The following is a 27091-nucleotide window of genomic DNA, read 5'->3' as shown; positions in this document are numbered from 1 at the left end:
CAAGTCAAGTTAAAAATCAGAACTATGATTTGAGGATGATTACTGCAATTGTTGCTTTAGAGAAAGGTAGAGACTAGATGGAGGATATCAGCCTATTGAAAAATTCAAGCAAGACGAGAAGGGACCCTAGTTAGAACCTTGGCTAAGTCAATGTAAGGAAATAGATACATAAGAGTAATGCCACGAGGAAAGAAGCAATAGATCTCATTGATATTGAATTGTAAATTAAAAGGCCTTATTGTAGTTAATATAAAGAGAGTCAGCATTTGAAAATAATTTGAAGACCATTGGCATGGTGGTATCTTTTGCTGTGGACAGAAAAGAGTGAATGAGCGCTGAGGAAATAAAAAGGTTGACCCAGTTTTTGACTTGTTGTTTGTTTTTGAGACACTTAAGTGATGTCCTATAATCAAATGTAGAAATGTGACTAGAGTAAAATTGTAGGGCTAAAGAGCAAATAGAGGGATCATTTTATAAACTATATAAATGTCTAAACAATGTACTGTATGCTTGAAACTAATAAAATAAAATTCAAAAAAATAATAAAAAAATAAAATAAAAATTGTAGGGCTGGGGCTAGAGATGAATTTTTTAAATATTATTTTTAAAATGGTAGATTGAATATTTTCAATCTACATGCATAAAAATACTATTGTAGAAAGAAAAAAGTCAAACCTATTCAAAGAAACCTATTCAAAGTGTCTTACTGAAACTGCGAAGTATTTTCCAATGTAATCACCCATCATTACAACCTCATGTTAAATAATGAGTTACATAAGCAGGTCACCAATCATAGACTCATAGGCCTGGAACAGACTTTACAAGGACACCTGTCCTGCCTGTAAGCAGTTGGAACACAGGGCATGCTGTACCTGCCACTGCATTTAACACAGTGGCTTCCACATGGGAGGGGCTCAATAAACGTTTTTAGAATTATTATCTCCATTCCTGTCTCTCACACTAGGCAACTCTTTCAGTAACCAATTTTTATTTTTAACAACCCCAAGAATAAGATTAATCCTAAACAGCAACAAAAAAACCCACCTCACATCATAAAAAATTACCTTTACTTTCAAAACATAATTATACTACATTAACAACCTTCAAAGTCTTAATAGTGACTCTATGATTATATGTTAATTACTTCAGGGGGGATATTTTCTTAGAGAAAGTGAAAATCAAGAGTGGGGAAGTGACACTTGCTCTTTCAGAAACCTGAACCAAAAAAAAAAAAAAAAAATCACGGTGCGATAAAGTGACAAGTTACTTATTTATGACATTCTAATTTTAAATTAAGTTCTTGGGACAGTTCTGATGATGACCACAGAACCACCAAAATGGCTCAGTGGCAAGCAGTCTGCAGTAGTCAATAGCTCTCGTCTGTGAGTCTTCGGCCTGGCAAAGAGGCATCAATTCCACCTGTTCTACTTCCTTGAGTTATTGATTAATAATGTTCCCAGTTTCCTTTTGTGCTTTTGAGAAGCTGTCATTTCCCACCTCTGTGACATGCGTTTTATATCAGGAAAGTCACCTCTGCTTCTGTTGCCCTAAATATCAGCTAGGCATTTACATAGCTACATCCCTATTCAGTGTGTTATGGGAGACTGTAGATAGGGCTGCTCTCAAGAAAAAGTGCAGTTATTGGAGCAATTAATCCCTCACCTTACCCAGGTAGGACCTCTTCTAGGTCCCTCTAGGACCCAGGTTAGGATCTCTTCCTTTTCCTAAGTAAAAACCTACTTGTAGGACAGAAGCTGTTAAATTATTCAAAAGTACAAATTACTGATAACCCAACGTGTTATTACTCATGGAGACATTTTTGCATTTTAAGAGATAAAAAGTCTTAACCCGAAAGAATTGATTGTAACTTTTAAATTTGAAACACCAGTGAGCAGATAGAAAACATGTGTTTTAAATAAGACATAGAATGGGGGTGGGGAGGTATCTTCTGAATTATGCCATGTAAATAAGCCTACCACTATGGATAGACTTGGTTTTTGATTACTTGATGTCAGCATAGATGCTACAATAGAATTATAATTGCAATATTAATATTTAAATGACTTTTAACACCGAATTACTTTTAAAACTGTCAAGAGGAAATATTTCTAAATCTTAAATTAGCCAGAAGTTTGGTAAGGAATAGGTCCAACTCAGGTCATTAGGGAAGAGCTAAATTTAGAAGGAAAAAAAAAATCCATGCAGATGAACTCAGGATCCATGATTTCTAGAATATTTTCATTTATTTCTTCTTAATAAGTAATATAGTTTGATGCACTGAGGTTGACTTTCAATAAATGTAGGTTACCTGGTTTCCTGATGCATTTCTTCTAATATGCATCTGTTCAGAAATGATTTTAGGTTTGTTTTTTTTTTTTTAATTCTAATTATATTCTGTAATTTTTTTTAGTGGTTACAACTTTTCCTTTTGGATAGCATCTATACAGTTCATTATCATTTGGGGGAAATCCAAACATTTAAGCAACTTGAGTCTAAGCTGAACACACAAGCTGTTTATTTTGGAATACCTGCCTCCTACCCTACTACTACTACCACCACCACCAGGCAATAAACACTGGATTTGTCTTCTTCTTTAGTCATCCAAATAAGTTTTTATTACTAGGGTATAGGGGCTTCTTAGATTTTATTTTTATAAAAAGTTTCAGGTTTACATAAAAATTTAGCAGAAAGAACAGAGAGTTTACATATACCCTCTCACCCCACTCTACCTCATTTTCTCTATTATCATTTTGCATTAGTATGATACATTTACTACAATTCATAAGCAAATATTGATACATTATTATTAGCTAAAGTCCATAGGTTACATTAGGTCCACTCTTTGTGTTGCACAACCTATGGGTTTTTACAAATGCATAATGAAATGTACCAATACTACAAAATCATGTAGAGTAGTTTCACTGCCCTAAAAACCTCCTGTGCTCCATTTATTTATCCCTTCCTCTCTCACCCTACCTCTCTCAGCCCTTTGCAACTACTGACCTTTGTACTGTCTTTATAGTTTTGCCTTCATCTATAGGTTTTTAACAGTGTGAATACGATGAAATAATTTAGCTAGGGTAGTGTCATAGAGGTAAAACAGAGGGGATTTAAAGATTTACCATAAAACATATTCAGTTATAGCAAGAGTACTACACTATATTCACCAACAATAAATGCTACTATTTACTTTTTATTCAACTAACATTAATTGTTAACAGACTACATGCCAGTACTGTTTTAGGTGCTAGAGTTAAAAGTAGTAACCAAGACATACAGGGTCTCTGCCATCATAGAATTATACACTCAAATTGAGAGCTAAAGGACAGAAATTAAACAAAAAGTCAAGAAAAATATTTTTCAATACTGCTAAGTAGAATAATGGAAGTCAAACAGGGTTATATGATAAAGTGATGGATGGGGATCAGTGGTTAGAGAAGGCATCTCTGAGGATATGACATCTGAGCTATTAATTGAGATAAGAAGCAACTGTCCGTGCAAGAGAATATTCTAGGCAGAGGGAACCGCAAGTAAAATGGCCTGGAAATGGGAACGAGCATGGTCTGATTAAAGAAAAAAAGACCATTTAACTCTGGGGAGTGAGCCAAAGAGAGAGTATGAAGGTGAGCCTGGGAGAGGCAGGTGAGATAGGTAGGCAAGGCCAGATCACAGATGGCCCCACATGCCACAGTAAGTAGTTTCAATTTTATTTTAAGAGGAAGCCACTGGAGGATTTTAAGCAGGAAAGTGACATAATTGATTTATATTTATAAATGATCACCCGGGATCTATATAGTATTTTAAGAGACATGTTTAAAATGAATACTAACACTAATACACCAAGAGTACTAAATATGCCAATCAAAAAAAAGATGCCAATCAATACAATGCAAATCTTAGAAAGTAAAAACAGCATTTTTATGTTCAAGGCGAAGATCATCATGACATGTATCTGTCCCTGCCAAATGCACCCCACTAAGAGAAATAATCAACAGAGATGCCAATAGTATTTTTGATCATCCACAGTCTGCCAAAGTTATCATTCGGTACAAGGATTTTTACACTCAATTCCCTACCAAAATGAAAAATCATTGCCATAGGGAACTATAAGTGAGGACATCACTACAAGGATTTCTGCTTTCGACTATAGCCTTTTACTTTAAGCTTTGGAAAACCATGCTATGCCTGCAATTTCAAATTTCATTTTCAAAATACAAATGAGAAAAGGCTAATGTTCATGTTTGGCTCTAGCAGATAAAACCGAAAAACAAAACACCATTGGACACTTGGGGATGTGAAATGGAAAATAGCCAACCACCGTCCAGGTGCTTTTCTGCTTATTATAGGTCAGCTCCAGGGGACCAGCCTTCCCTCTCAGTGAATAATTTTTCTTTCTTTGCTTAAAAAGGGATTGTAGGAATAAGTGATTTCTACTGTCTGTCTCTATGGCAACTAGTACCCTAATTTCACCTCTTAGATGGCAATTATACCTATTCACTGAATAGCTTTCAGTCCCTACTTTTGTGATGAAAAATTGATTTCATGAAAAATGAGATACAGGTAATAAGCAAACTTTTCCCCTGGCAACCATGAAGTACAGTTTATAAGAGGTATGATCATTTATAAGCAGAATACACTCTGTGGGGTTTTTTCCTTTTTCAGTTGTAAGATGTTTATTGCAAATGTCTTTCCTCTAGTTGTTTTTTTAATGATAAAATTGTATTCTTTTCTTCCTTAACATTTATTGTTATTCAACTATGAAAATTAGTTGGTTTCATTGTAAAGAGTTTGGGAAATACAGAAAAAATATAGAAAAGCATACATAAAAAATAAAGTTCACTCCCCTTATTTAAAAATAATTACTATTAATATGCTGCTGGAATTTTACATGTGTATACATATAAATACAATTTAAATCCTATAGAGTATATTTTTGGAAACAGACTTTTTCATAAAACATGGTACGAGTTCTCCACAACATTGTATATTTTTTAACACATGATTTTAATGATTTCAAAGAAGTCCATAATATAGTTTACTATATTTTATTTAACTAATCCCTCTATGCTGACATTATTAAATATAAATTTTTATATATATACTTATTGGCTTAGAATAAATCCCTGAAAAGAAATATATAGATCAAATGGAATAAACGTTTTAAATTCCATTGCCAAATTTTCTCCCCCCAAATTATGACAATTTATTTTCCCACTAGAGGTAGATGGATGGGTGTATTGATTTTCTTAAATTCTTTAGCAGAGGAACTGTCTGTAAAAAGAAAAATAATGCCAATCTGATGAAGATAGCAAGTATATCTCTACATTTCTTTAATATCTTTAATTAAAAACTTATTTTAAGGTTAAATATGTTTTTACATTTCTATTGTTTTATTAGGGGAAGGAGACACATGAATTGCTTGTTCACCTCGAAACAAAAACTATTTGTTATCTCTGAATATCCGTTCTTCCCCTCTTTCTTAGTAACAAAAGAGATGACTTACAGTTAAACATTTAGAAATAAAGACATTTTCTATCCTCCTTTGCATCTAAGTGTGTCTATATGTCACTTCAGGCTGATGAAATACAAGCAAAAGTGGTCTACACTATTTCAGAGAAATGTCCTTAAAGGAAGAAGATATGTCTTCTTTTTCTTCATCATTCCTGTTGGTTGGAATACAGATGTTATAATTGGAACTTCAGCAGCCATTTTGGTCCATGAGGATGGTCTAGGGATAGTTGAGCAGAAAGCTAGAGGGAGCCTAGAGTCCTAAGAAATTTGCAAAAGTGCCACCCTGGGTGGCTGGTCTCAAGATTTTTATGTGAGAGAATAAAACTTTGTACTTTTAAGCCATGATTGGTTTGCATTTTTAGTTTCATGAAGCCGAATTTAATTCTGACTAATGTAAGATTTTTTTCCTCATTTTTTTCTTATTGATTTTTAGGTACTCTTTCTATTTCAAGGATATGAATCCTTCATCTGGCATCCATGTTACAAATTTTCCCAACAGACTGTATGGAATATAAAAATGTAAAAATATAGTTATCCTTAAATTTAATTGTTACATCAATTCATTATATATTCAGAAAAATTAGATAATGGTATTAGCTTAGAAATAGAAATTGCTGAAAAATAGTTTGTCTCAACCATCAGAAGACAGCACTGAGGCTTAAGTTTACTTCCTATGGGTATGCAATAAAATGGTTATATTGTAGGCAAAAGTCATTTAGAGGATAATTCATTCTTTGCTAAAGCAGAGCTTTTCCACTTGTAATCTGCGGAGACCTGGGTTCCAAGCATTGCCTCAGAAGTCTCCACTGGGGCTTAGAGGAAGCTGAGTGGGCTGGCTCTGCCTGCCACCCCCAATTCAGGTTTCAAAGGCAATCACTCTGTTTTATTCATTAAAGTTCCACAAAAGAGCCCCTGTCATGTGATTTCCCACACACTCAGATAAAAAATAGAGAATCACAATTTCCTACCAGATCATAAGCAGCCAGCATCTTTTTCTGCACATCTGGAATTGCCCCCAGAGCCTCCAGATAAGGAAAGTTGTCTTTCATCACAAGAGAGACTGAGGGAGTATTGTCACTGGTGATGAGCCGAGAGGACAGAGTCAACAGGCACTGCTTCAGACTGGCAATTGGAGGAAGTCCACACAGTTCCTTAATAGACACTATGGCATTCTGGGGGGAAGAAAACATGGAATCACACTTCTGACCACATGACACATCACCCCAGCACTTCCAGGTTTATACAAAAGTAAATTCATTAAAAGCATACCCTTAAATACATATGTAATTGGAAGCAAACTGGATTATAATCAACAAAAAAATGTGATACAAAAATAACACACAGCTAATTCACTGTGATAATTCATCTTTCTTAATTTTTAGCAACTGCCACAAATATGCCACAAAGCAAAACAGATTATGACCCAAGGCTAATACAGTCCTTTTCAAAGCAGAGCAATGGACTAGTCGCACAAATTAGCATTGGAGGTCATAAATATCTTATTTGATGGTCATAAAAACATGCCAGTGGTTTTACTTTGGAGTATCTCTCCTTTGAGCTTTTCCCCATAAGAAAGCAAGCTGCTGTTATTCATCGCCATCCTGCCATCTGACTAACCATCAGTGACATTTCTTTGTCATCTAATCAGAAATGCACCTGAGAGATATACATACGAAAACACATTTCATGGAGAGCAACATCTGTCCATGTTACAAGCTGTAAAAAATTCCTTCGAAATAGGAATTATGATTATTTTACATTTTATTAACAGTGAACAGTACCTAACCTAATATGTGCCTTGCTTTAGTGACAATGATAGTATTCATTTTTCTACTGATTAGAAAATAATCCTTAACCCAAACACTTTATGTTGAGAAGATATAAATTATCAATACTACCTGAAAAAACTTTATCTATAACCAACTCTCCTTAATATGTATTTTAAATACATAATATACACAAAAAAAATTTCAAGAATTATATAGAAATACATAAACTCTACTTCTAATACATAAAGTTAGGTATAAAATTGACATATCTAATCTAATATAGGCATTTGTATTAGTTATAGAATTATGTCAGGTAAAAGATATTACTATTTGGAGCCTATTTTTAAATAGTGGCTAAGGCAACCCACCTCAAGTTAAGTACTTACAATCTAAGTATTTGTATGTGACTTACATAACACATTATTTATCATTTTGGCTATTTAAAATTATTTTATGCCTACCCAGAATTTCTCTGTGAAATAATGTAAAACTAAAGTTTTCATCAAGTGATGAGTTTGAGGTTCCATGTCACATGACTAAAAACCATGAATGACCATGGGTTTTGGTAGTTGGTAATTCTGGATTTAAAGCCCAACTTGCTATTTATTAACTTCCTCTACTAGCTTGTTCTATGTCTTGAAAGTAGAGATTTTTTTGGTGAAGGTTACATAAAAACGTTAGCTCAAAGAGCAAATAAAGTACATTGAAAAATATTCCTCTCCTGTTTTGCTCTCATAGCATGGAGCACTGCCACTTCTGCCGACCAACACCCTGCACTTTGTAGAAATTTAGTATTTATTGTTTGACTGCTTCTCAGTAACAAGAGCCTAGAATAAGTATATTAAATAGTATTGAAGAAAGGAGTTTGCAGCCATCTCTGCTTGTAAACAATAAACAGAAGGAAACTGATATTGAATTTCTACATGCAGTTTCTACTGGGCAATTTATATATATTCTCATTTAATTCTCATAATAATCCTATGATGTATTACCATTTTTCTTACCTTACGTGAAGAAAACTGATGATCAGAGACCTGAAATCATTTGCTTAAGATCACACAGGGTCAGAATTTAATCTAGAATGTATGTTCTTTCAGTTAAACCACATTTCTAGGAGGATACTAGTTTTCAACAAGTTCAAAGGCTGAATTTTATTTGTTTAGTTTTGTTTGCTCTCATGAGAAGTAAGTTATTATTGTTGTACATTTAAACAACTGAAAAATCTAATAGGCATTATAATTGTTTTATATAACTTAAATTCCCTTCCATGTTCATATCTGCATATATTTTATATATACTTGTAATTATTATGCATGTGTTTGTATACATATTTTATATATCACACACATATAATATTTTATATTCTATTATTTTCACATTGTTTCATATACACATTCCCATATACCAATTTGGTTAAATACTAGAGATATTTAATTGATATACAGCATTTTGCTACATTGATACTCCATTAACTGGTTTAGTTCATGCCAAATATAAGAGCATCTATAATTAGAAACAAAATGTATCTGCTTTATCGCAGGCAAAACTGAACTTAGTTTAGTGGTATATGGGTTTATACCATTTTTCTTATAATTATTTGAGGAATCAGATCATTACTAAAACACAATGTTTTCTGGTAAAAGTAGGGTCAGAAGAAGTGGAGATAGGGGAGAGAGTATGGGATTTTTCCTACCTGCATATTTTCTCTCATATCTATGGCTTCTCGTAAGGGATGAACTGCTATTTTAAAGATGTCATCTATGGTTTTAAGACCAATATTCCTGAGCATGGTATATTCTCGAACTTTCTTCCCCATTCTCACTGAAAGGCTGCGCTTCTGTGCCTTTCCTCCTCCACTTCGATTAGTTATTGCAATGTGGACAAAAAGGGTTACATGTTCCATGATGTCACCCACAAAAGAGCGCAGGGGCACATGCCGATATCCAGGCTGCAAACACTCAAATGGTATTGTATATTGCCCTATAAACTCATCCCCAATGTAGTCATCATCCAGAACGACAAAACGGATCATGGCCAGCTCAGGTAGGTTGACTTGAAACTCAAAAGTTTCATCAAAAATAGGATTATCACTGTTTTGTTGTACAGTTTTAGTTCTTTGTTCTGAACAGTCTGCTGGTATTCCATGTATCTCTATACAAACATAGGGATCTATGACATCCCCTTTGGCACAAGCTCCTTTGGGCTTTGGGAAATTCTGGCCACTGATGATCTTGATATGAAGAGCTAGAGGAGACACTCCAGGTACGATGCCCTTTGTATTTGCACTGAAGTAAGAAACTTCATCCCGCATGATAGATGGCCTTAGAACATAACCACATCCTCCATTTTGAAGAAACCAGCCTGTGTGAAGGTCCATCATTGGACCCGGAGTCTGAAAATTCATTGCCACAATCTGACAACCACAATTCCAAAAGTCCTGTGGATTCAAGTTACTGGAATCAATCCTCATGGCACTTGGATAGATTCTTGATAAGAACTTCTTATTATAATTTACAAAATCCTCTGGGTATTCATTTGCAATTCGGCTGGCCTCTGTTTCACTAAATGAACAAATTTCCCAGTAGTTTTGACTCTTCATGGACAGTTCAAAATCCCTGTATTGAACAGATTTACAAATAGATACCAAATCAGAAAGCTCCCTACACAGCCAGATTTGTTTCTGCTCACCATTGTAATCTACTGACATCCTTCGAGACATTTCAGCTTCTTCATCTTCGTCTGTTACTTCTCCTTCTAAAACATCTGAATCAGAAGGCAATTTCTTCCCTTTCACAATGATCATTCTTTTTAACTTTTCCGGTGATGGGAGGTAGGATTCTGATGGCAAAGGTGCTTCAGTATAGAGTTTATTGCCAAAGACCTTTTTCATCTGTTGAACCATTACCTTCTGCTGTGGTAGGGAGCAGTGATTCCCCAAGCAAAGAACAAGTGGGTATTCGGAAGCCACAAACGCAAATTTATTTATCACCTCTATGACACTTCGAAAAGAAAGGTATGTTGTCATGTTATTTCGATTACAAAGGATTGGTTCATTGTCTGAACCATCACTTACATCAAGTTCAATGCTTCGACAGCCCATTTTCAAAGCTCGAACATACCCATTAATATCAGCTGGCCCCCTGAATTGGTCTTCTATGAGATAGGTGTTGTGAGAGGCATTGATATAGTAGTGGGATAATGGCTGGGTCATATCTTGGGCAACCTTTTTTTGCTCAGGGTCAAAAATGTCACATTCTGGTGACAATAAATACTGGGTAAAGCCATCAATTGCAAGAAACCCTTTTTGACGTCCCTCTTCAGAAAGTTCATATCTCCGAATAATGTCTAAGCACATATCCTCAGTGATATGGGTGACTCCTTGCTCAGCTTCTAAAAATAGCATTAGATCATTGGCATCCAAATATTCTTTATTTTTAGATATCTGTACAAGTAAGAAATACACTTCTGGCCTGGTGCAAAGTTCACAAAAAGCTTCACAAAATTCCTCTTCTGTCACACGGGTGGTTAGCTTTTCTTTGCTCTTCTGGATTTCTTTAAACTTTAACCTGATCTTAGATTCCTTCAGGGTAGGGTTGAGTTGTTTTATTAACTCCACAGCAGTGTCTTCCAACATAATTCCATTCCCATCAACATCTGCCGCTTCAAACACTGTTTTCAACCACATGAATCTTGGTGTGTTCTGGTTGCCCTCCTCAAAATCAAGGGGTTGCTTACTTCGAGAAACCATGTACCGTAACCCTGACACCCAGATGTTTGCAACATCCGCTGAATTGGCAACTAGGTCTAAAGACTCGTAGTTTTCCCCATGGAGTATGGAAAAGGCACAGTCCTCACAAATCTGGTCAGCAAGGCCATTGTTTCTAAATGTTTCTGTATTCTTCCCTAGTCTGATCTCTTTTATGGCAGAAATATCAAGCTTAGCTTTATCAAGGTCTTTCTTGGAAGGTTCCCAGCGGAGGGCTTGAAGGTCTGTGTCCAGAGTAAAAAAACGGTTGTAAATGCGAGAGTTTGGCCGGACTTTCTTCAGCTCACAGCCAGCTTGCATGAAGCTGATGCAGTCGCTCGCACTGCTAATTTTCTTTTCCGACGGCATGCTGCTGAAAGACACGGTTTTCTTTCTTCCACCACATTTTTGGTTTGAAGGATCCTGTAAAATGATTTGAAAATAATGAATCAATTTTCTTCAGAAAACAGACAAATTCAGTAACACTCTGTGAACTACTTAGACTCCATTCAGATATTATGATAATTTAGACAGAGGCTAAAATTTACTATTCTACTGTTTCAGAAAAGAGAAATTGCCGAGAAAATTGGTATTATTAGGTTCTGGAAAAATGCTTATCTTTCAAATGCCTGTGTATTCTTTGAGGTAAAATCAAGTGCCATTAAGTTAACGACAAATCACTCTTATTTGTTTATTAAAGCAGGTTTGTAAGAAACTCTACCTGTTGGTACTTTGACAACCTAGCTAAGTCCATATAGATACGTGAAAGAAACAAAGCTGGATTTTTAAAAAATTTTCCATACTTATACTTTGCAAAAGTTTAAGTTTTATACTTAAACTAGTTCAAATGAAAGATTTTTAACCTTAACATATTTTATATCACAAAGGGCTTGCAATATAGCTTAACTAAAAATTATTTTTTTCCTCAAACTATTTTGAAGAATACAAGTGTCTTAAAAATCAGACTGAAAGCTAACAGTAGGCAAATGACTCTCGAGCAAATATTCAGACCGAGGTAAACAATTTAAATGAACATTATCAGAATTCACACCTGCATCTCAATATAATGTTCTTAGTAGCCACAGCTTAGAACCAAACATAAATATGATTAGTTCCTCTAACTTTTAAGTTACTTCCAATGTAAATTAAATTTCAAAGACTTTTGCCACAAGATTTCACAGGGAACACTTGCACCTTGCCTTTTACCCAGGTCTGTAAGCGTCCTTGGATCTTAGTCTCAGAATCTTGGTCTCTTCAGCCCATTTCACCCTTCCCTAAACAACAGTGCCAATGGGGTGTAAAATTCCATTCATTCACATTAGTGTATCTTATGGAAGTTAATTATTTCTTGTGGGTATTTCCTTCTTGGACATACGTAGGCTTTCTCACCTATTATCTTTTCTAAATTATAAGTCCAGTCCTCTGAACATTCATAAGATGATGGATTTCGTCTTAGCCCTGGACTGTCCACTGTGTCTATCACTCCCAATTCATTTACACTGAACATCTAACCAATGCCACTTAAAATAGGTTATTTCTTTTTACTTTCCTCTGCTCAGACTATAGACTCAAGTTAATGATGTTCCCAACCACATCGCCAATTCTCCCAGGAACAGATTTCCCAAAAGCACCTTAATGCATAAGTGCAGCACCCAATTTTATAAGCATATCAAAGAGGCAGCAAAGAGTAGAGTAAGAAAGGCATTGTCCTTAGGGTAAAAATAACTAGTCTCAAATTGTGATTATTCCACTTACTAGACATATGACCTTGAGTAAGTCACTTAGCCTCTCTGAATCTTAATTCCTGCATTTACATAGGAATTAATAACCCTTCTATATAATAGAGTGTTATTGTAAGACTCAAAAGAGAAAATACACATAAATTCTTTGTAAATTATGAGTGCTCGTAAGGTTATTCTTTTTGAAGAAAGAGAAACATTTCCTCACATGTTTAGTCATTACAGCCACATGATATTACTATTTTAAACACTGAAAAGTATAGCCAAAAGTAGTCTGGTCTGTCTCCTTCACCAGCATCCTTTTAAAACTGGGTAAAATCTCTTTTGCAAGGCCTCATTTAATTGTGGTCTTGTAAGAGCCTCCCTATTCTATGATTCAGAAAAAGCCAGGAAGATTTATTAATCAATTGACTAAAACCTTGCCTATGAAAAGGAAACAAATTTTGCTTTAGTTATGGAATGTTGGTGGGATGATTCATTAACTCAAATATATATCTATTTTCAGGTGACAACGATATAAATTACCCAAGTTAGGTTACAGAATACTGCCTCTTGGTGCTTTGGCATTTAAAAACTTAGTTCTCGCTTTTCCAGAGAGTTGTTATTTTTAATTATACCATAGTGGTCAATTTCTTCATCCTTAAGTTAAAAACAACTATAAATCTTCAGCTGTTTATACACAGATGCAGTTAGAACACATTTAAATTCATCACAACCCAAATGTTCAGAAATATCAGATGTTTGTGTGTATTTTTCCACACCATCAAGGCAGGCACCTAATGGCACTGCTGAGATGGGATTAATCTAGCAAGTAAAATAAAAAGAGAAACTTAATTGTGACGGTAAATTAGACTGTGACTCAGCTTTTAAAGCTACCATTTGACTAGTCATTTGAGCTAATGAGAGCCTTCACATTAAAAATTATTTTTATATAAGCGGATCATGTTCCAAATAAGATTATTGTCAACAGAGTTATAAAACTTTTAATAGTTTCTAACAAACTTTAAATGGGAAATTAGTATTCCTGTAAGTGCATGTATGTAGTTCCTGCACCCTATGCGTTATTATGCATTGTTATACCAACCTTCACATTCTAATGTTCCACTCTTGACTTGAGCTATTGTTTGTTTATGAGAACAAAACTATTGCTGTCAGAGATTTCTCTTACAAGTCTCTCTTCTTTATGGTAACATCTCCTTACATAAAGGCTTTCTCTCCTACCAAGTTTAGACTTCAAGAGATCGATGTTTTATATCTAGCCTACAAAAGTATCCACCTGCTCATGATGCATATTTCTTGCTTTGACCTGAAATTCCTTTATGATTATACAACTTATTCCAAAATGCCTTAAAACTTGGAACCAGTGGAGTAGATATGATCATAGGTTGTCATCTCACAAAGGACAAAATCCAAAGTTATTGCAAAGCCCCCAAATGAGCAAAGAAACGATCATAGCACATATGAACAAATAATTAGATTGTCTGCTCTTGACTAGAGCCAAGATTACTCATATTCAAAGTATGCCAAAAATGTTTCAGGACTCTCTAGATCTTTCTGTTCTTTCAATGGCCATACTACGCATTAGCTCTACAAAGTTGGCAGTGGGAGGGGGGAGATGGAAACTGTCAGCACAAGAAAGATGGGTGACTCCAAGTCTCCTTCGGAGCTTCTTCACCACCATGGCCTTTTGCCAAGGCCTATACCCTCAAATCTTTATTTCCCTCAAGAAGAGGGTGATTGGTGGTGGAGAAGGAGGACTATTCAGATAAATAGACAGAAAATATCCCCAGCTGAAAAAGGTTGATGTGTTGGTTATAGATCTTCCTTGTTGATAAATACAAAAAAAATTTGATGATGAAATGAGAACAAATCCATTGCAGTTATCTACATATTGAGAAGACAGGTATTTTCTCACTTTCCAAGAGAAACCAGGTTTGTTATCAGTTCAGATGTGTCCTTGTCAGCGTTTAGCTCATTACATGATTGAATTGACTCCAATGACCATTAGGTCTATCCAGGAGATTTTTATAAAGTATAAGGACTTTCTGTTTATCTCAAAGCTAAACTTTCTCACACTATAGTGAAGGGAAAAGACTGAAGAGCCAACTCCTCCTAAAATTTCTCTTAGAGCCACTTATAAAAAAAAAAGTTTAAATTTATTAAGATTAACAGCATCTTGTGATGCCTCTGACCCCTAAACTAAAGGTTAGCCGCATATTCTAGTAGGGTTTAAGAATTAGTCAGACACTGAGTTCAATCCTTCTGTTTCCTAACATTCTATGTTTAGGTTTCTGAATTATCATTTCACGAGAAGGGATCACACTTAAACAAATTAAATAATAAAACAAATAAAATAATGTGTGTTTATGTGGTCTCTGAACATCTCCAGATAATACTTTAAATTTTGTACCTACTGTCTTCTTAAATTAATCAATACTTCAGATAAAGATTTAATCATCAGAATCAAAAAGAATCTCATAAACAAGTAAAGCAGTAAACAAAAGTTTTACTTGTATTAAAACAATGTAAGACATTGATTTGTCTATGAGCAGCACTGTTTCTAATATATTTACATCATAAACATAATTTCTATTTAATTAATGATGTAAGAGTTGATTTCTAATCTTAGAAATAACTTCAAAATATTAAGAAAAAATGTACAAATGCTATTTTTTAATTTTTAAAAATTTTTTGTTATTTTTTACAACATTGTTGCTTATCCACTGTTAGGAAAAGGATACCGATCATGGTTAAATGAGACTCCTATACAACAGTAAAAGCTTTACAGCTCCCTAAACTTGCTTCATTAAGCTAAAATTTGGGGGAAAAATGTTCAAATAAGCCAAAATAGTAAACTTATTTTCATAAGTTACCACTCGCTTTGATCTTTTTAAGCCCTATATAATTGAATATGTTGCAAGTTCTTCAACAAAAACTCAACTAATAAAATAATTTTTTTTTCACAGCACACTGATAAACCCCAGAAAAATTCTGCTGCTATTCAATGCAAGCAAGCACAGCTCTGGGTCTCAGTCATGAAAATGCTGAATTATTTCATATAACAATTTCAGAAAAAATATACTGAAGCACTCCAAAAATGTGAATGTAGCTAACATCACAAAAATGTATACTTAAAATGGTTAAAATAAAAAAAGTTATGTTATGTATATTTTACCAAACACACACACACACAAAAGAGTATACTGAAACACTGCACAAAACTAAGAGAAAGAAAATATCATACCTCATTTCCCTACCTCTGAAGTGATGAGCATGTTTAAATATCTAATTATATTGTCATGTAGTCTTTTCATTTTTTGGCAAGTTGTTTTTAAGTGAACTGTTATAAAATGATTTTTTGTTAAAACAGAATAATTTTACAAAACCCTAAAGAATAGCAATCAAAACATCCATTGTCAAACTGTGATTAGAAGGAATCTCTGTTTCATGATGCAGAAATCCAGCTACATAAATTAAGATTTCTCAAAGTGACATTCTCTTTTCTCTCTTAGTGTAAGAGTGGCGGGGGCGGGGCAGGGGAGAGAGACTTATTCCTAAAGAGTTCTTTTAAAAAGAGTCTTCAGATAAAAATTTAATAGATTATAACTAAAAGACAAATAAAAATAGGCACATAAACCTTACTTTCACCATAAGGATTATATCTGTTCTTATAGACAACCTATAAACTCTAACACTATACTATGAATGAATGCTACAATATTCATTCTGGTTTTATGAACTTCCAAGCAAAACTCAGAAACAAAATGTTTAGTTTTGATTCATAAAATCTTCAAAGGATATAGAAAACATAGTCTAGAATCCAAATAAGCCCCAACCTTGGATATTGATAGGTCTCTGATCTCCATTCTTCATTCATGCATTCATTCCACAAACAATAATAGATACCTAATGCATGCTAGGTACTAGCACATTGTAGAATTTTGAGGAAACCGATAAGGTCTGATTTTGATCTTAGCTAGATCACTCTGGACATGCACTAGAAGGATGTAATATGGACAAAAACTGAAGATGGGGCAGTAAGTGACTACTGTAGCATTAAAAGAAAGAAATGGTGATGGCCTAAGATAGATTACTAATAAAAGGGATAGAGAGAAGTGGTAAGTATCAAAAAATAGGAAGTAAAATCAGAAGTTCTTGACTAGGTCTAGGATGACTCCTAGGTTTGGGGTTTGACTGAGAGGTGAATGGAATTTTTAGTAACTGAGATATGGAATATCAGGAGAGGTGAAGTTGAAGCGGAAATAAGTTTACTTGGAGCATGGTGGATTTTAGATGAGTATAGGCCATCGAGGTAAAGGGGCTGGGGAGAGGAGGAGACCTTAAGAAAAAAGGCTGAATGATAAGAAAATCAGGAGCATGAGCTCTCACAGAAGCCAAAGAACAGACTTGAAGAAGTGAGTGCTGGAAAATAGATGTTAAAATGGTTTATTGGATTCAGCTATTAAGATGTTACTGGTACAGAAATATAAAGTACAGCATAGGAAGATAGTCAATAATACTGTAATAACTACGTATGATGTCAAGTAGGTACTAGACTTATCAGGTGGATCACTTTGCAAGTTAAATAGATAATCACTATGTTATACACTCAAAACTAATATAATGTTGTATGTCAACTGTAATTGAAAAATTAAAAAATAATTTTTAAAAAAATGTTATTGATAACGTTGAGGACAGAATGTCTTATGTTACCTTCAAGGTGGTGAAGACAGTGATAGGGGTGAGAGAGAGCCAAACTGCAGCCAGAAAACAGTTGAGAGCAAAGGGTTCCAGGAAAAAAGAAAAGCAGGTACAAAGGTACTTTAGTGGGGGGAAAAAAGGCCAGGATGGCTACAATATAATAAGAGAAGGGTAGAGTGGTCCCAAATGAGATTAGAACAGGCAGAGGCAGAGAGTGATAATCAAGGAAAAAGATTATCCTCAAAAATGCTGGCTTAATTGAATTGGATTTGTGATAGCTCGAAAAATGAGACTGAGTTCTAATGTATACATTTTCCCTGTCCAGTGGGCTTATGCCCAAATCCACATCCATATCTTTCAGTTAGGCAGCCTACAGAAAACCCACCCCACACACTAAACCTGACTCTTCATTCAAAACTCAAGGTAGAGGAGGTGGTATCTTCACTATATCTGTTGCTTTCAAGTTTCAGGTAAGGGAAGATTGTAATTGTAGAATTGTACCACTCGTTCCATGGACATTAAAAGGTCCAAAGTTGTTTTCTCACAGTAAACAAAAATTACTGAATGCAAAGTCACAAACACGTTATGATTAATACCATGTGACCCCCTTATTGTCACTGTGTGGTACAGTGGGGTGGAGGTTCTGCTGAGAGGTGGCTGAAACATGGCCCAAGTTCTGTGAACCCCTGACTCTCCTTGGTGGCTCCCTAAGCCTAGTTGGTAAGAAGATGAATAGGTATTTTATTATTCATAAAAAAAAAGCATTCATTCTTTACACCATCTTATAATTCATCTGAATTAATTAAAGGCAATGCTAAGTGTAGCACGTATCTCTTGCCAAATTAAGTTTTATGTCTATATTTAATGTTACATTTCATTTATAAAAGGTGGTCCATTTAACAATATGTACTAAAATTATCTCCTTTAGGAAACCTACTCCAATATGTACACACTGCAGCAGGTATAGGAAAACTAATTGAATTATAGGAAACCAGTGACCCTCTAAATATTCTCTTAAATGACATCTCTTAATTGACTCTCCTCACTTGAAAGCAAAATAATTTATGTTCTATAGGCAAACATGGGGATAGAGTGTTTCTAACGAGGTGGTTTCCTAGTACCATTGATTTGTTTTGTTGAACAGAGAAAGGTTCCATTGTGCCATATCTTACTACAGTCATTCACTCTTTTGGACTCATTAAGAAATGACACTTTAAATAAAAGTGATTATCTCAAGCTCTTCTTGTTGCATGGTAGGGTTTTTCTTCAAGTATGACTCTTATTATGCATGCCTCATGTATTTCAAAGTACAGCATTCACTTATACAGACTGATTGAGTGCATACTACGTGCTAGGTACCAACCATCCTAATGATTTATTCTTTAAAAAATCATTAATCTCAACATTAATGTTGCCTGGAGTCAACGCTTTCTCTCCATTACTCTTTTAATGTATCGGTTTTATAACTGATGAAATCGGTAAATAGAATAATGACAAAATTCATCAAATTTAATGATTAGAACAAAGTACATAATAAATGCTTCTATATCAATAAAAACAGCATTAAATAACATTAAGGATGCTTGAAAACCAAGATGACAAAGGGGCACAAGCAATGATGAGGCAATATTTTTTTAAAAAGGTACTATAGCAATTACGTATAGTTAAATTACATCTTTAAGACTGAGGCTTTTACTGAGATACTTTAAAAAGCCAGACAAGAAACCAACTAAGCACTGAATGTTCAAAATCTATAACAGTGGTCTGAGGAGGAATAATTTTAAAAGCATTGCCATTTAACAAGAAAACAAATACAAATTCTACATGGAGGCTCACTATAATTTTAGGTCACGGGAAAAGAAAATCTAAAATTAAAAAGCTTTACTTCAGACTCCATCATTCCTAGAAGAAGAGTTTGTCGCAGGAACCCAGAAGATGACACCAGTGGATTTAGTCACACCAAGGTCCTGTTGTCATGTTCACATAGAAACTGCTAATAATCAGACTGGAAAGTATATTTTTGACCAGCAATGGTACTGAATTTTCAATAGATTACTGATTCTGTAATGCCTCCTAAAATAATTATAATGGCAAAATCGGGATTAAGAAGTCTCTCTCTATCACTTTCATTTTTGAGACAAGAAGTTTCTTTAGCCTCCTCTAGACCATGATGTTTGTCATAGGCTAAAAAACTTTAATTTGAAATTTTTAACAAAAACTGAGAAGATTCCAGTTATAAAATAAATAAGTCATGGAGATGTAATATACAGCATTGCAACTATGGTACTGTATATTTGAAAGTTTCTAAGAGAGTAAATCTCATCACAAGAAAAAAAGTTCTATAACTATGTATGATGACAGATGTTAATTAGATTTATTGTGGTGATCGTTTCACAGTATATACAAATATTGAACCATTTTGTTGTGTACCTGAAACGAATATAATGTTGTATGGTAATTATACCTCAATAAAAAAAAAAACTGAGAAGAAGCTGACTCAAAGAAATGGTAAAAATAAGGACACCAAAATATCTTTTATGAGTCACAATTTAAAGAACACTGTATCCTGATTTATGAATTTAAAATGTTATTTAACATCTGAAACAAACCTACTTATATATGTTTATTCAACAACAGTAGAGTAAAAATGAAGAATTATCCCTCTTTGAAATTTTTTCAATATTCCTTCATCTCTGCTTCATTCAAGAGACAAAATCATTAAAACTTAATGAAAACCACTGACTCTTCATTGCAAACCAATGCTCACAGGTAGAATCAAAGTCTATTTGACCTGTTTGGAATTTTTTTTCTTTTTTAATGAGGAAATTAAGTTCATTTATGTGAGGAGACCTGAACACAGAGGAAACCAGGTAGATAATAGCTTTGGAAGCCTGTATCCCCAGAGATGCAATTCATTATATTGTTCTGTTGATACTTGCCGTTTCTCTTTTCCCTGCAGTATTAGGGCACAAACCCTGCAATTGTTTGTTGTGAGACTTCACTGACTAATGAGCTTTCTATTCTCTACTTTTATTTCTTCTCAAGTCCAATAAAGGAGCAAAAAAGATACTCCTTTATAATGTCAACTGCTTTCATGGGAAAGGCCTCATTTCTCACTTAAATCTTACCAATTTCCTCTTGCAATTTTCGCAATCCACTTTGTATTCAGTCATAAGGAACATTAACACTCCCATTATTCCAGTCAAAAACATGACCTTTTTCAATGCACCCTACTGCTGCATGCAGTGCACAGTTTTGTTTACTATAAGTCCCAGAAGAAAATGCTACAGTATGATGCCTTAGTAGCACCAGTATGAAGAAAATGAGGTAGACACCAATAAAGGTCATCTGACGATTATTGCATGGCCTCTAAGGAATGACATGCTGCTATCAATCCTATTCTTCTAAGACAGATGTCCACCTCACACTCGAAAACATGACATTTAAAATTCATCAGTAGCCTGTTCAACCCTCAGCAGAAGTGCCAAGAACCAAGTGGGCCTGGAGACTGAGATATGGCCTGGTTTTCCTCAAGAGACTCCCTGCACAGCAGGGCCCAGGAATCCTGGCTGAACTTATGCCAGCACTGACTTTGTTGTTTCTGGGGTGAGGATTAATTAGAGGTGCTCTTTATAGAAAGCAAGCATGTCATGGTTCCTTTAAAAAAGAAAATCTATAATGTAGACTATGTAAATGTATATTTTTAATACCTCTATCTAATGCATCTCTTTCAGCGTATTACTGTAGAGATGAAATGCAATGCCCAAGGCTTATGCATGTAATTTGACAAGGCATCCACCACAAACTGATAATCAGTTCAGCCTTCATATCTATGCATAATTTTATTGTTTTCATGCTAACTAATGTTGTATACTTAAACTACTTTCTCTGAAAAGTTAAAATATCAACAGAATGAAACATTATTAAATAAAGTTTATTTCACAATATTCCTGAGACAATTTCCCATTTTCCTTTGTGTGCTAAATACAGCCAGTCCTCAGAATAGTTTCTCCTTCATTGTGACTTTTTAACTTTTAATAGTAATATTTACCATCAAATATGAGACACCAATATATAATTTACATTGACTTTATACACTTTGGAATTTAAACATATATTCTCCAATCATCCAAATCTGAAAACAGCATATTCAAAATTGAAAAGAAAATACCCAATATATTTCAAAACAACTTGAGTTCTACTATTTGTTATCATAGGGTGTTTTTGGAGCTGAGTTTCTGAAACAGATGTGATTTTAAAAAATAAGAAAATTATTTAGAATTTGAAAGTTACTCTGATCTTAAAAGTTCTTATCACAAGGAAAAAACTGTAACTACATGTAGTGATGGATGTTAACTAAACTTATTCTAGTAATCATTTCATTATATATATCTCAAATCATTACGCTGTACACTTAAAACTACTACAATGTTATATGTCGATTATATCTCAACTTAAAAAATCATTTTGAGTTGTATCAGCTTAAATGGAAATAAGAAATACAATCAGCCTTGTTTCAGAGCATATTTTATCAATGAAATGGAATTTGAAAAATGGTCAACTTCTAGAAATTCATTGTTTTCTGTGCAATATTTGGTAAGAAGATTTCAGTTCATATATATCATTTATAAATTCTTATTAAGATAGATATAAAACCTATTCTCATTTTTAAAACTTAAAATATTTAAATACAATGAATTTAATTTTTTAAAATATTTTATTAATGTGTGTGACTTGGAACATGGAAGTTAAATGTCAATTTTAGAAGAGCATAATTTTATTCAAACAAGAAACAATTCGCTTATAGTCTAAATTATATTTTCTCTAGACTTAGAGATGTCTAGTCTATCATTTAATTAATAGATGTATATATTAATAAATGGACCATTTTTTGTACTTGTTTTGTCTTTGTAGATTCTAAAACTTACATTTAAATTATTTTAAACTTCTCAGTTGAATCTTTCTTCCATAATAAATCTTTAAGAGCAATCTCTGAGCTTTATATAAGGTAGATCCCTGAACTACACCTTCAATAGAATGTCAAATCTATTGACCCAATGCAATGTGCAAACACATCCTTAATATTTTTTCTTTTATGGTGACAATAGAATATGCCCTTCAGGACTAGTTACCACAGACATATGAAAGCTTTGGCTCAAACAGTCAACTTGACTTGAACATCAAGATGAATCTGACTAAAGGTTTCAAGCTTTATCCATAACTTCCGGAAGGGTTGGAACCACCTAACACTTTAATCTGTATTTAATACTTTTGATTAACTGAACATCAGCTTCTGTCCATGTGCAACAGATGGCAGATCTCAGATAATGTGTATTCTCAGCCCAGAGACTCCTTTAGGGTGAATGTTTTCTCACCCACATTGATACCGAGTTGAAGTTTCCACAGCCAAAGTGGAAACAAATCTCGTCTTAATTTAGAAAAATGTGAAAGGAAATTATGTAAGGATAGTTTTATTTCAGATAATAAAACTCAAAGTCCATATATGTCTTACTGATAAAAATTACTGAAATAATTAAATTCCTTCTCCTAAAACACTGGACTGGGAACCAATGGATTTTATTCACCATCTCCACCTACTTGCATTACTTTGTGCTAAGCAAAAATGCCTATGTCTATTGATTGTATTTGCAAAAGATTAAAATAATTGCTGGTCTAATGGATCCACATTAGGCAATCTATCAAGGTAATTCAATAAATAAGTAGGTTAAAAAGAGGAAAACCGTACAATCAGACCTATAAATTCCCCAAAGGCTAAAATACGATATCAACTCACAACAGAATTCTCAGTAAACTGAGAAGGAAAGAAGGATTTTATTTTAACACAATAAAATCCTATTTCAGAATCCTAGAGGAAACATCATATTAACTGGTAAAGATTTAGAAGCATTCCCATTAAAACTAAAAAGAAATAAAACAAAAACCCTACTATACATTGTTGAGCATAATTTTGGATATTTAAGCCAAAGCAATAAGATGTAAGGATAAGAATAAGAAATTAAGTATAAACTATTGAAAAGGAAGCGAAAAATCATTACTACTTGCAGAGAATATAATTATTTGCCCAGAAAATACAAAAAGATCAACTGAAAGATTATTTGAACTAATAAAATGATAGTGGCAAAATAAAATATATAGAAAAATTTAATAGCTGTCTTATACACCAAGCTACTTCTAGATGTAATGGCAGAGTGGGTAAGAGTGAAGGGAATCTCATTCAAATTAACAACAGCCATTATAAAAATTATGCATAGGATTTAATTCCATTTAAAGTCAAAAAAAGAGAGATTAAATATATGAAACATAAAAATTACTTACTGGAAAGATAATATAGGCAAAGTTCAAATTCTCCATTGATTAGTAGACAAATACGATAAAATCGTAATGAAAAGTCAAATGGAACTGTTTCAAAAGTTGGAATGGAAGTGGCATTACAAATAGCAAAGGAAACAATATATTATTCAATTATTGGTATTTAAAAATTTACTATCCATTTGAACAAAAGCATATAACTAGATTCTTATTTCATTACAGACTAAAAAATAATTTTAGATGGCTTAAAGGTTAAATGAAACATAAAGTACTAGAAAAAAATGTAAGCAAATATTTGTGTAGTTTGGGGGGTCAGGAAGATCTCTTTTTAAATATATTGAGTTTGAAAAAACCATAGAGGAAAAGACATAGATTTGACCACATAAAAACTGCTGTATGTCCAAATTAAAAACAAACAAAAAAACTTAAACTGGAAAATATTTGCTATATGTTTCTTAATTCACAAAACATTTTTGCAAACTACTTCTGGAAAAGAAATTATACAACTCCTTTAAAATATATAAAAAGATGTTCAAGCACAAATAATTATGTGTATATGTACATATATACACAAATAATATTATTATAAGGTTAAAAATGTGAGGTTATGGGGAAAAGAAAATTTTCATACAATGTTATGTTAAATATAAACTGATACATCTTTTCTGGAAGCCAATGTGGTAACATGTTTTAAAATGTAAAATATGTACTTACTTTAATCTAGCAATATAATTTTTTGAGAATTTATCTTGAGGAAATATTTAAACAACTGAGCAAAGATATAAGTACAAGGCAGTTCAATGTCATTCTGTCAATGATACCAAGAAAATTAGAAATAAACTAAACACCTCTCCCATGTAAGGACTGGCAAAATAAATTATGGTACATTCATACAACAGAAATCTATGCAGCCTTTGTAATCTTATAATGAATGACATAGATTATAAATCTTAAAATGGATAACCTGTGTGTGTATCCTTAAAAATACGTAGTAAAAGAGAACATATAGTATGATATCTCACTGTTCGTATGTGATGAATCTGGAAGGATATATTTTAATTGGTAATAGTGGTTATCTCTAGGAGAAAATGAGTAGAATTATAAAATTAGTTTTCTCTGTATTGCTCAAATTATTTAAAATTAACTTATATTAGCATATACTATAAGAAAACATATTAAAGATATTTCCATATTAGTCCTATAATTACCTCATTAATTATCAGAAAGATACATTTATAGAGTAATGATACCTACCTTTTTAAGAATTACTTGAGGCATAACTAAAATATTTAAAATTTCAAAATTCATAGACTTGTTTTTATTAAATAATTACAGCAATGTTATTTTAGTTAAAGGTAATACTTTGAATATCTATTTATCTTAGGACTGACCAATGCATCCCTGTTACAGCATGGCAAAATATCCTTTACATATGACAAACTTTTGATTTAGAAATTATTTTAGAATCTTATACTTTAGAACTACTGACTTTAATTAGCCTTGGTGAAAAGAATGTCCAAAGCAAAATTCAATTTTATAATGTAGCTGTACAATTAATCTCATGAGTACTTAACCAATCAATTTAAACAAAATGTATAGTATGTCTCCTCTTAAATCAAACTTTTGTTGCCTCTAAGTTTTGAGAGTAGATATAAGTAGATGAATGTCCCAGAGGAAGAAAAGATTTCTTGACTAGTTGTTTAAATAGATTTGATTTCAATTAAGGGCACTCCACTGATAATGAGATTCAAATCTGCTATATTAAATTAGGACTTAAATATGTTTCAAAGAAATTGGATTCAGCAAAAATTCCATATCGGTTTTACAAGAACTTTAATCTTGCACTGCACACATCTTAATTATAAAATTCCAATCACTTTTATCAAATACAAAGTGTAGCCTTGAAAATTCTCCATCCAATATCCTTGGCCTCTCCCTCTATCGTCATGTCTAGATATCTATTTCCACATTTACATTTGCATTATGTCCCCTTAACACACTCTAACGTCTTTGGAAAATATAACATAGTGTATAAAAAGTGTCTTTCATTGTCCCCTAATCCACATTCTTTTATTTCTTTAATTACAGCTATTGAGTCCTTTTTTATATAGAGGTTCCTTATCTGAACTCAACTAACCCCAACTCATTAAGTAATTTCTGTCCATCCTTGGCACATAAAACACTCTTCTACCAACTGTGCTTCACTCTCTACATTTAACTTCTGAATCTTATGAAATTCAACTAATGAACCCAATATTCAACCTTGGATGATACTTAAAATAGAAAATATTTTTCTGAGTCATTTTTACACTAAGAAAAAATTATTGGTTGTCAATATCTTATAATACACTAAATCTGCTCAATTACCACCAGAATGGTGCCTCATAAGAATATAATCTGCATCGGAGAATATAATTGTAAGAAATAATAAGACATGGTAACTAGAATAAAAATGCTCTTATATCCCATGTATATCTGAGCCAAATTCAGCTGAAATAATAACAGTCAATTCTGGTGCATAGTCTTTAGCGTTGGCTCACTATTTTAAAAAACTGCCAGGTGGCTTGCTTTCTTGGCACTGAGAAGAGTTTACAAAACCCTATGAAATTTGAAATAGTTAGACTTGATCATCTCAGCAGTTTTAAAAATGGGATGAACATCACAGCCTTTTACAGGGCTGTAAATTAACACATCCTGATCTCTAGGCTACTGATTTGTCTGAGCACAAAGATATTTAAAACATGATTTGAATTGTGTAGGCGGGTTGGGATCATATAAGGTCATTAGTTTTACTAAAGAGCTTTGAATTCTTATTTGTTGATGAAATAAACTGGCACAACCCCTGAGAGGATAAATTTCTAATATACCTACTAATGTTCCCTGAAAAGGATAAGACATTTTATCCCAGGGTGTGTGAATCCCATGGTGAAGAAATAAAAGAAAAATATTCACATTACAGGTTCTTCTTTAGCACTTACTCATAAAAGGATCATGGGCAGCAAGGATTCAAAGCCATGCTGGGTCAATTAAATTAAGCTTATTTCAGAATAAGTTTTCGTATCTTAGATCTCATTTAAATTATCAGTGAAAGGAACAGTAAAGTCATTTATTACTATAGAACCGGCAGAATGACAGGGAAATAACTTAATGAAAACATTTATAATCTATAATCATTTTCCTAAAACAGCATTTCTAATAAACACTTTACAGTGGAAAAACCATAGTTAATTTACAAATAGCTTAGAAACTAATCTCTAATTAATCTCCTAAAAAAAGAGACTTGCCTCCCCAACATA

At 33.4% G+C, this 27091-nt stretch overlaps 1 protein-coding gene across 2 annotated transcripts in view; it reads right to left on the bottom strand.

Annotated features, from left to right (window-relative positions):
* The window catches only part of PLCL1 (phospholipase C like 1 (inactive)), a 284787-nt gene that overhangs the window by 49493 nt on the left and 208203 nt on the right, over positions 1-27091 (bottom strand). For both annotated transcript variants that reach the window (XM_039844344.1, XM_039844345.1), the window contains exons 2-3: positions 8974-11448; positions 6480-6683 (exon numbers count right to left, since the gene is read on the bottom strand). In XM_039844344.1, coding sequence (XP_039700278.1) covers positions 6480-6683; positions 8974-11448 — 2679 coding nt within the window. The remainder of the gene's footprint in view (positions 1-6479; positions 6684-8973; positions 11449-27091) is intronic.

Source organism: Pteropus medius, unplaced genomic scaffold (assembly GCF_902729225.1).
Source record: "Pteropus medius unplaced genomic scaffold, Ma_sr-lr_union100, whole genome shotgun sequence".
Taxonomy (NCBI): domain Eukaryota; kingdom Metazoa; phylum Chordata; class Mammalia; order Chiroptera; family Pteropodidae; genus Pteropus; species Pteropus medius.
Note: the sequence above shows the minus strand (reverse complement) of the source record. Positions and strands in the feature narration are given on the sequence as shown.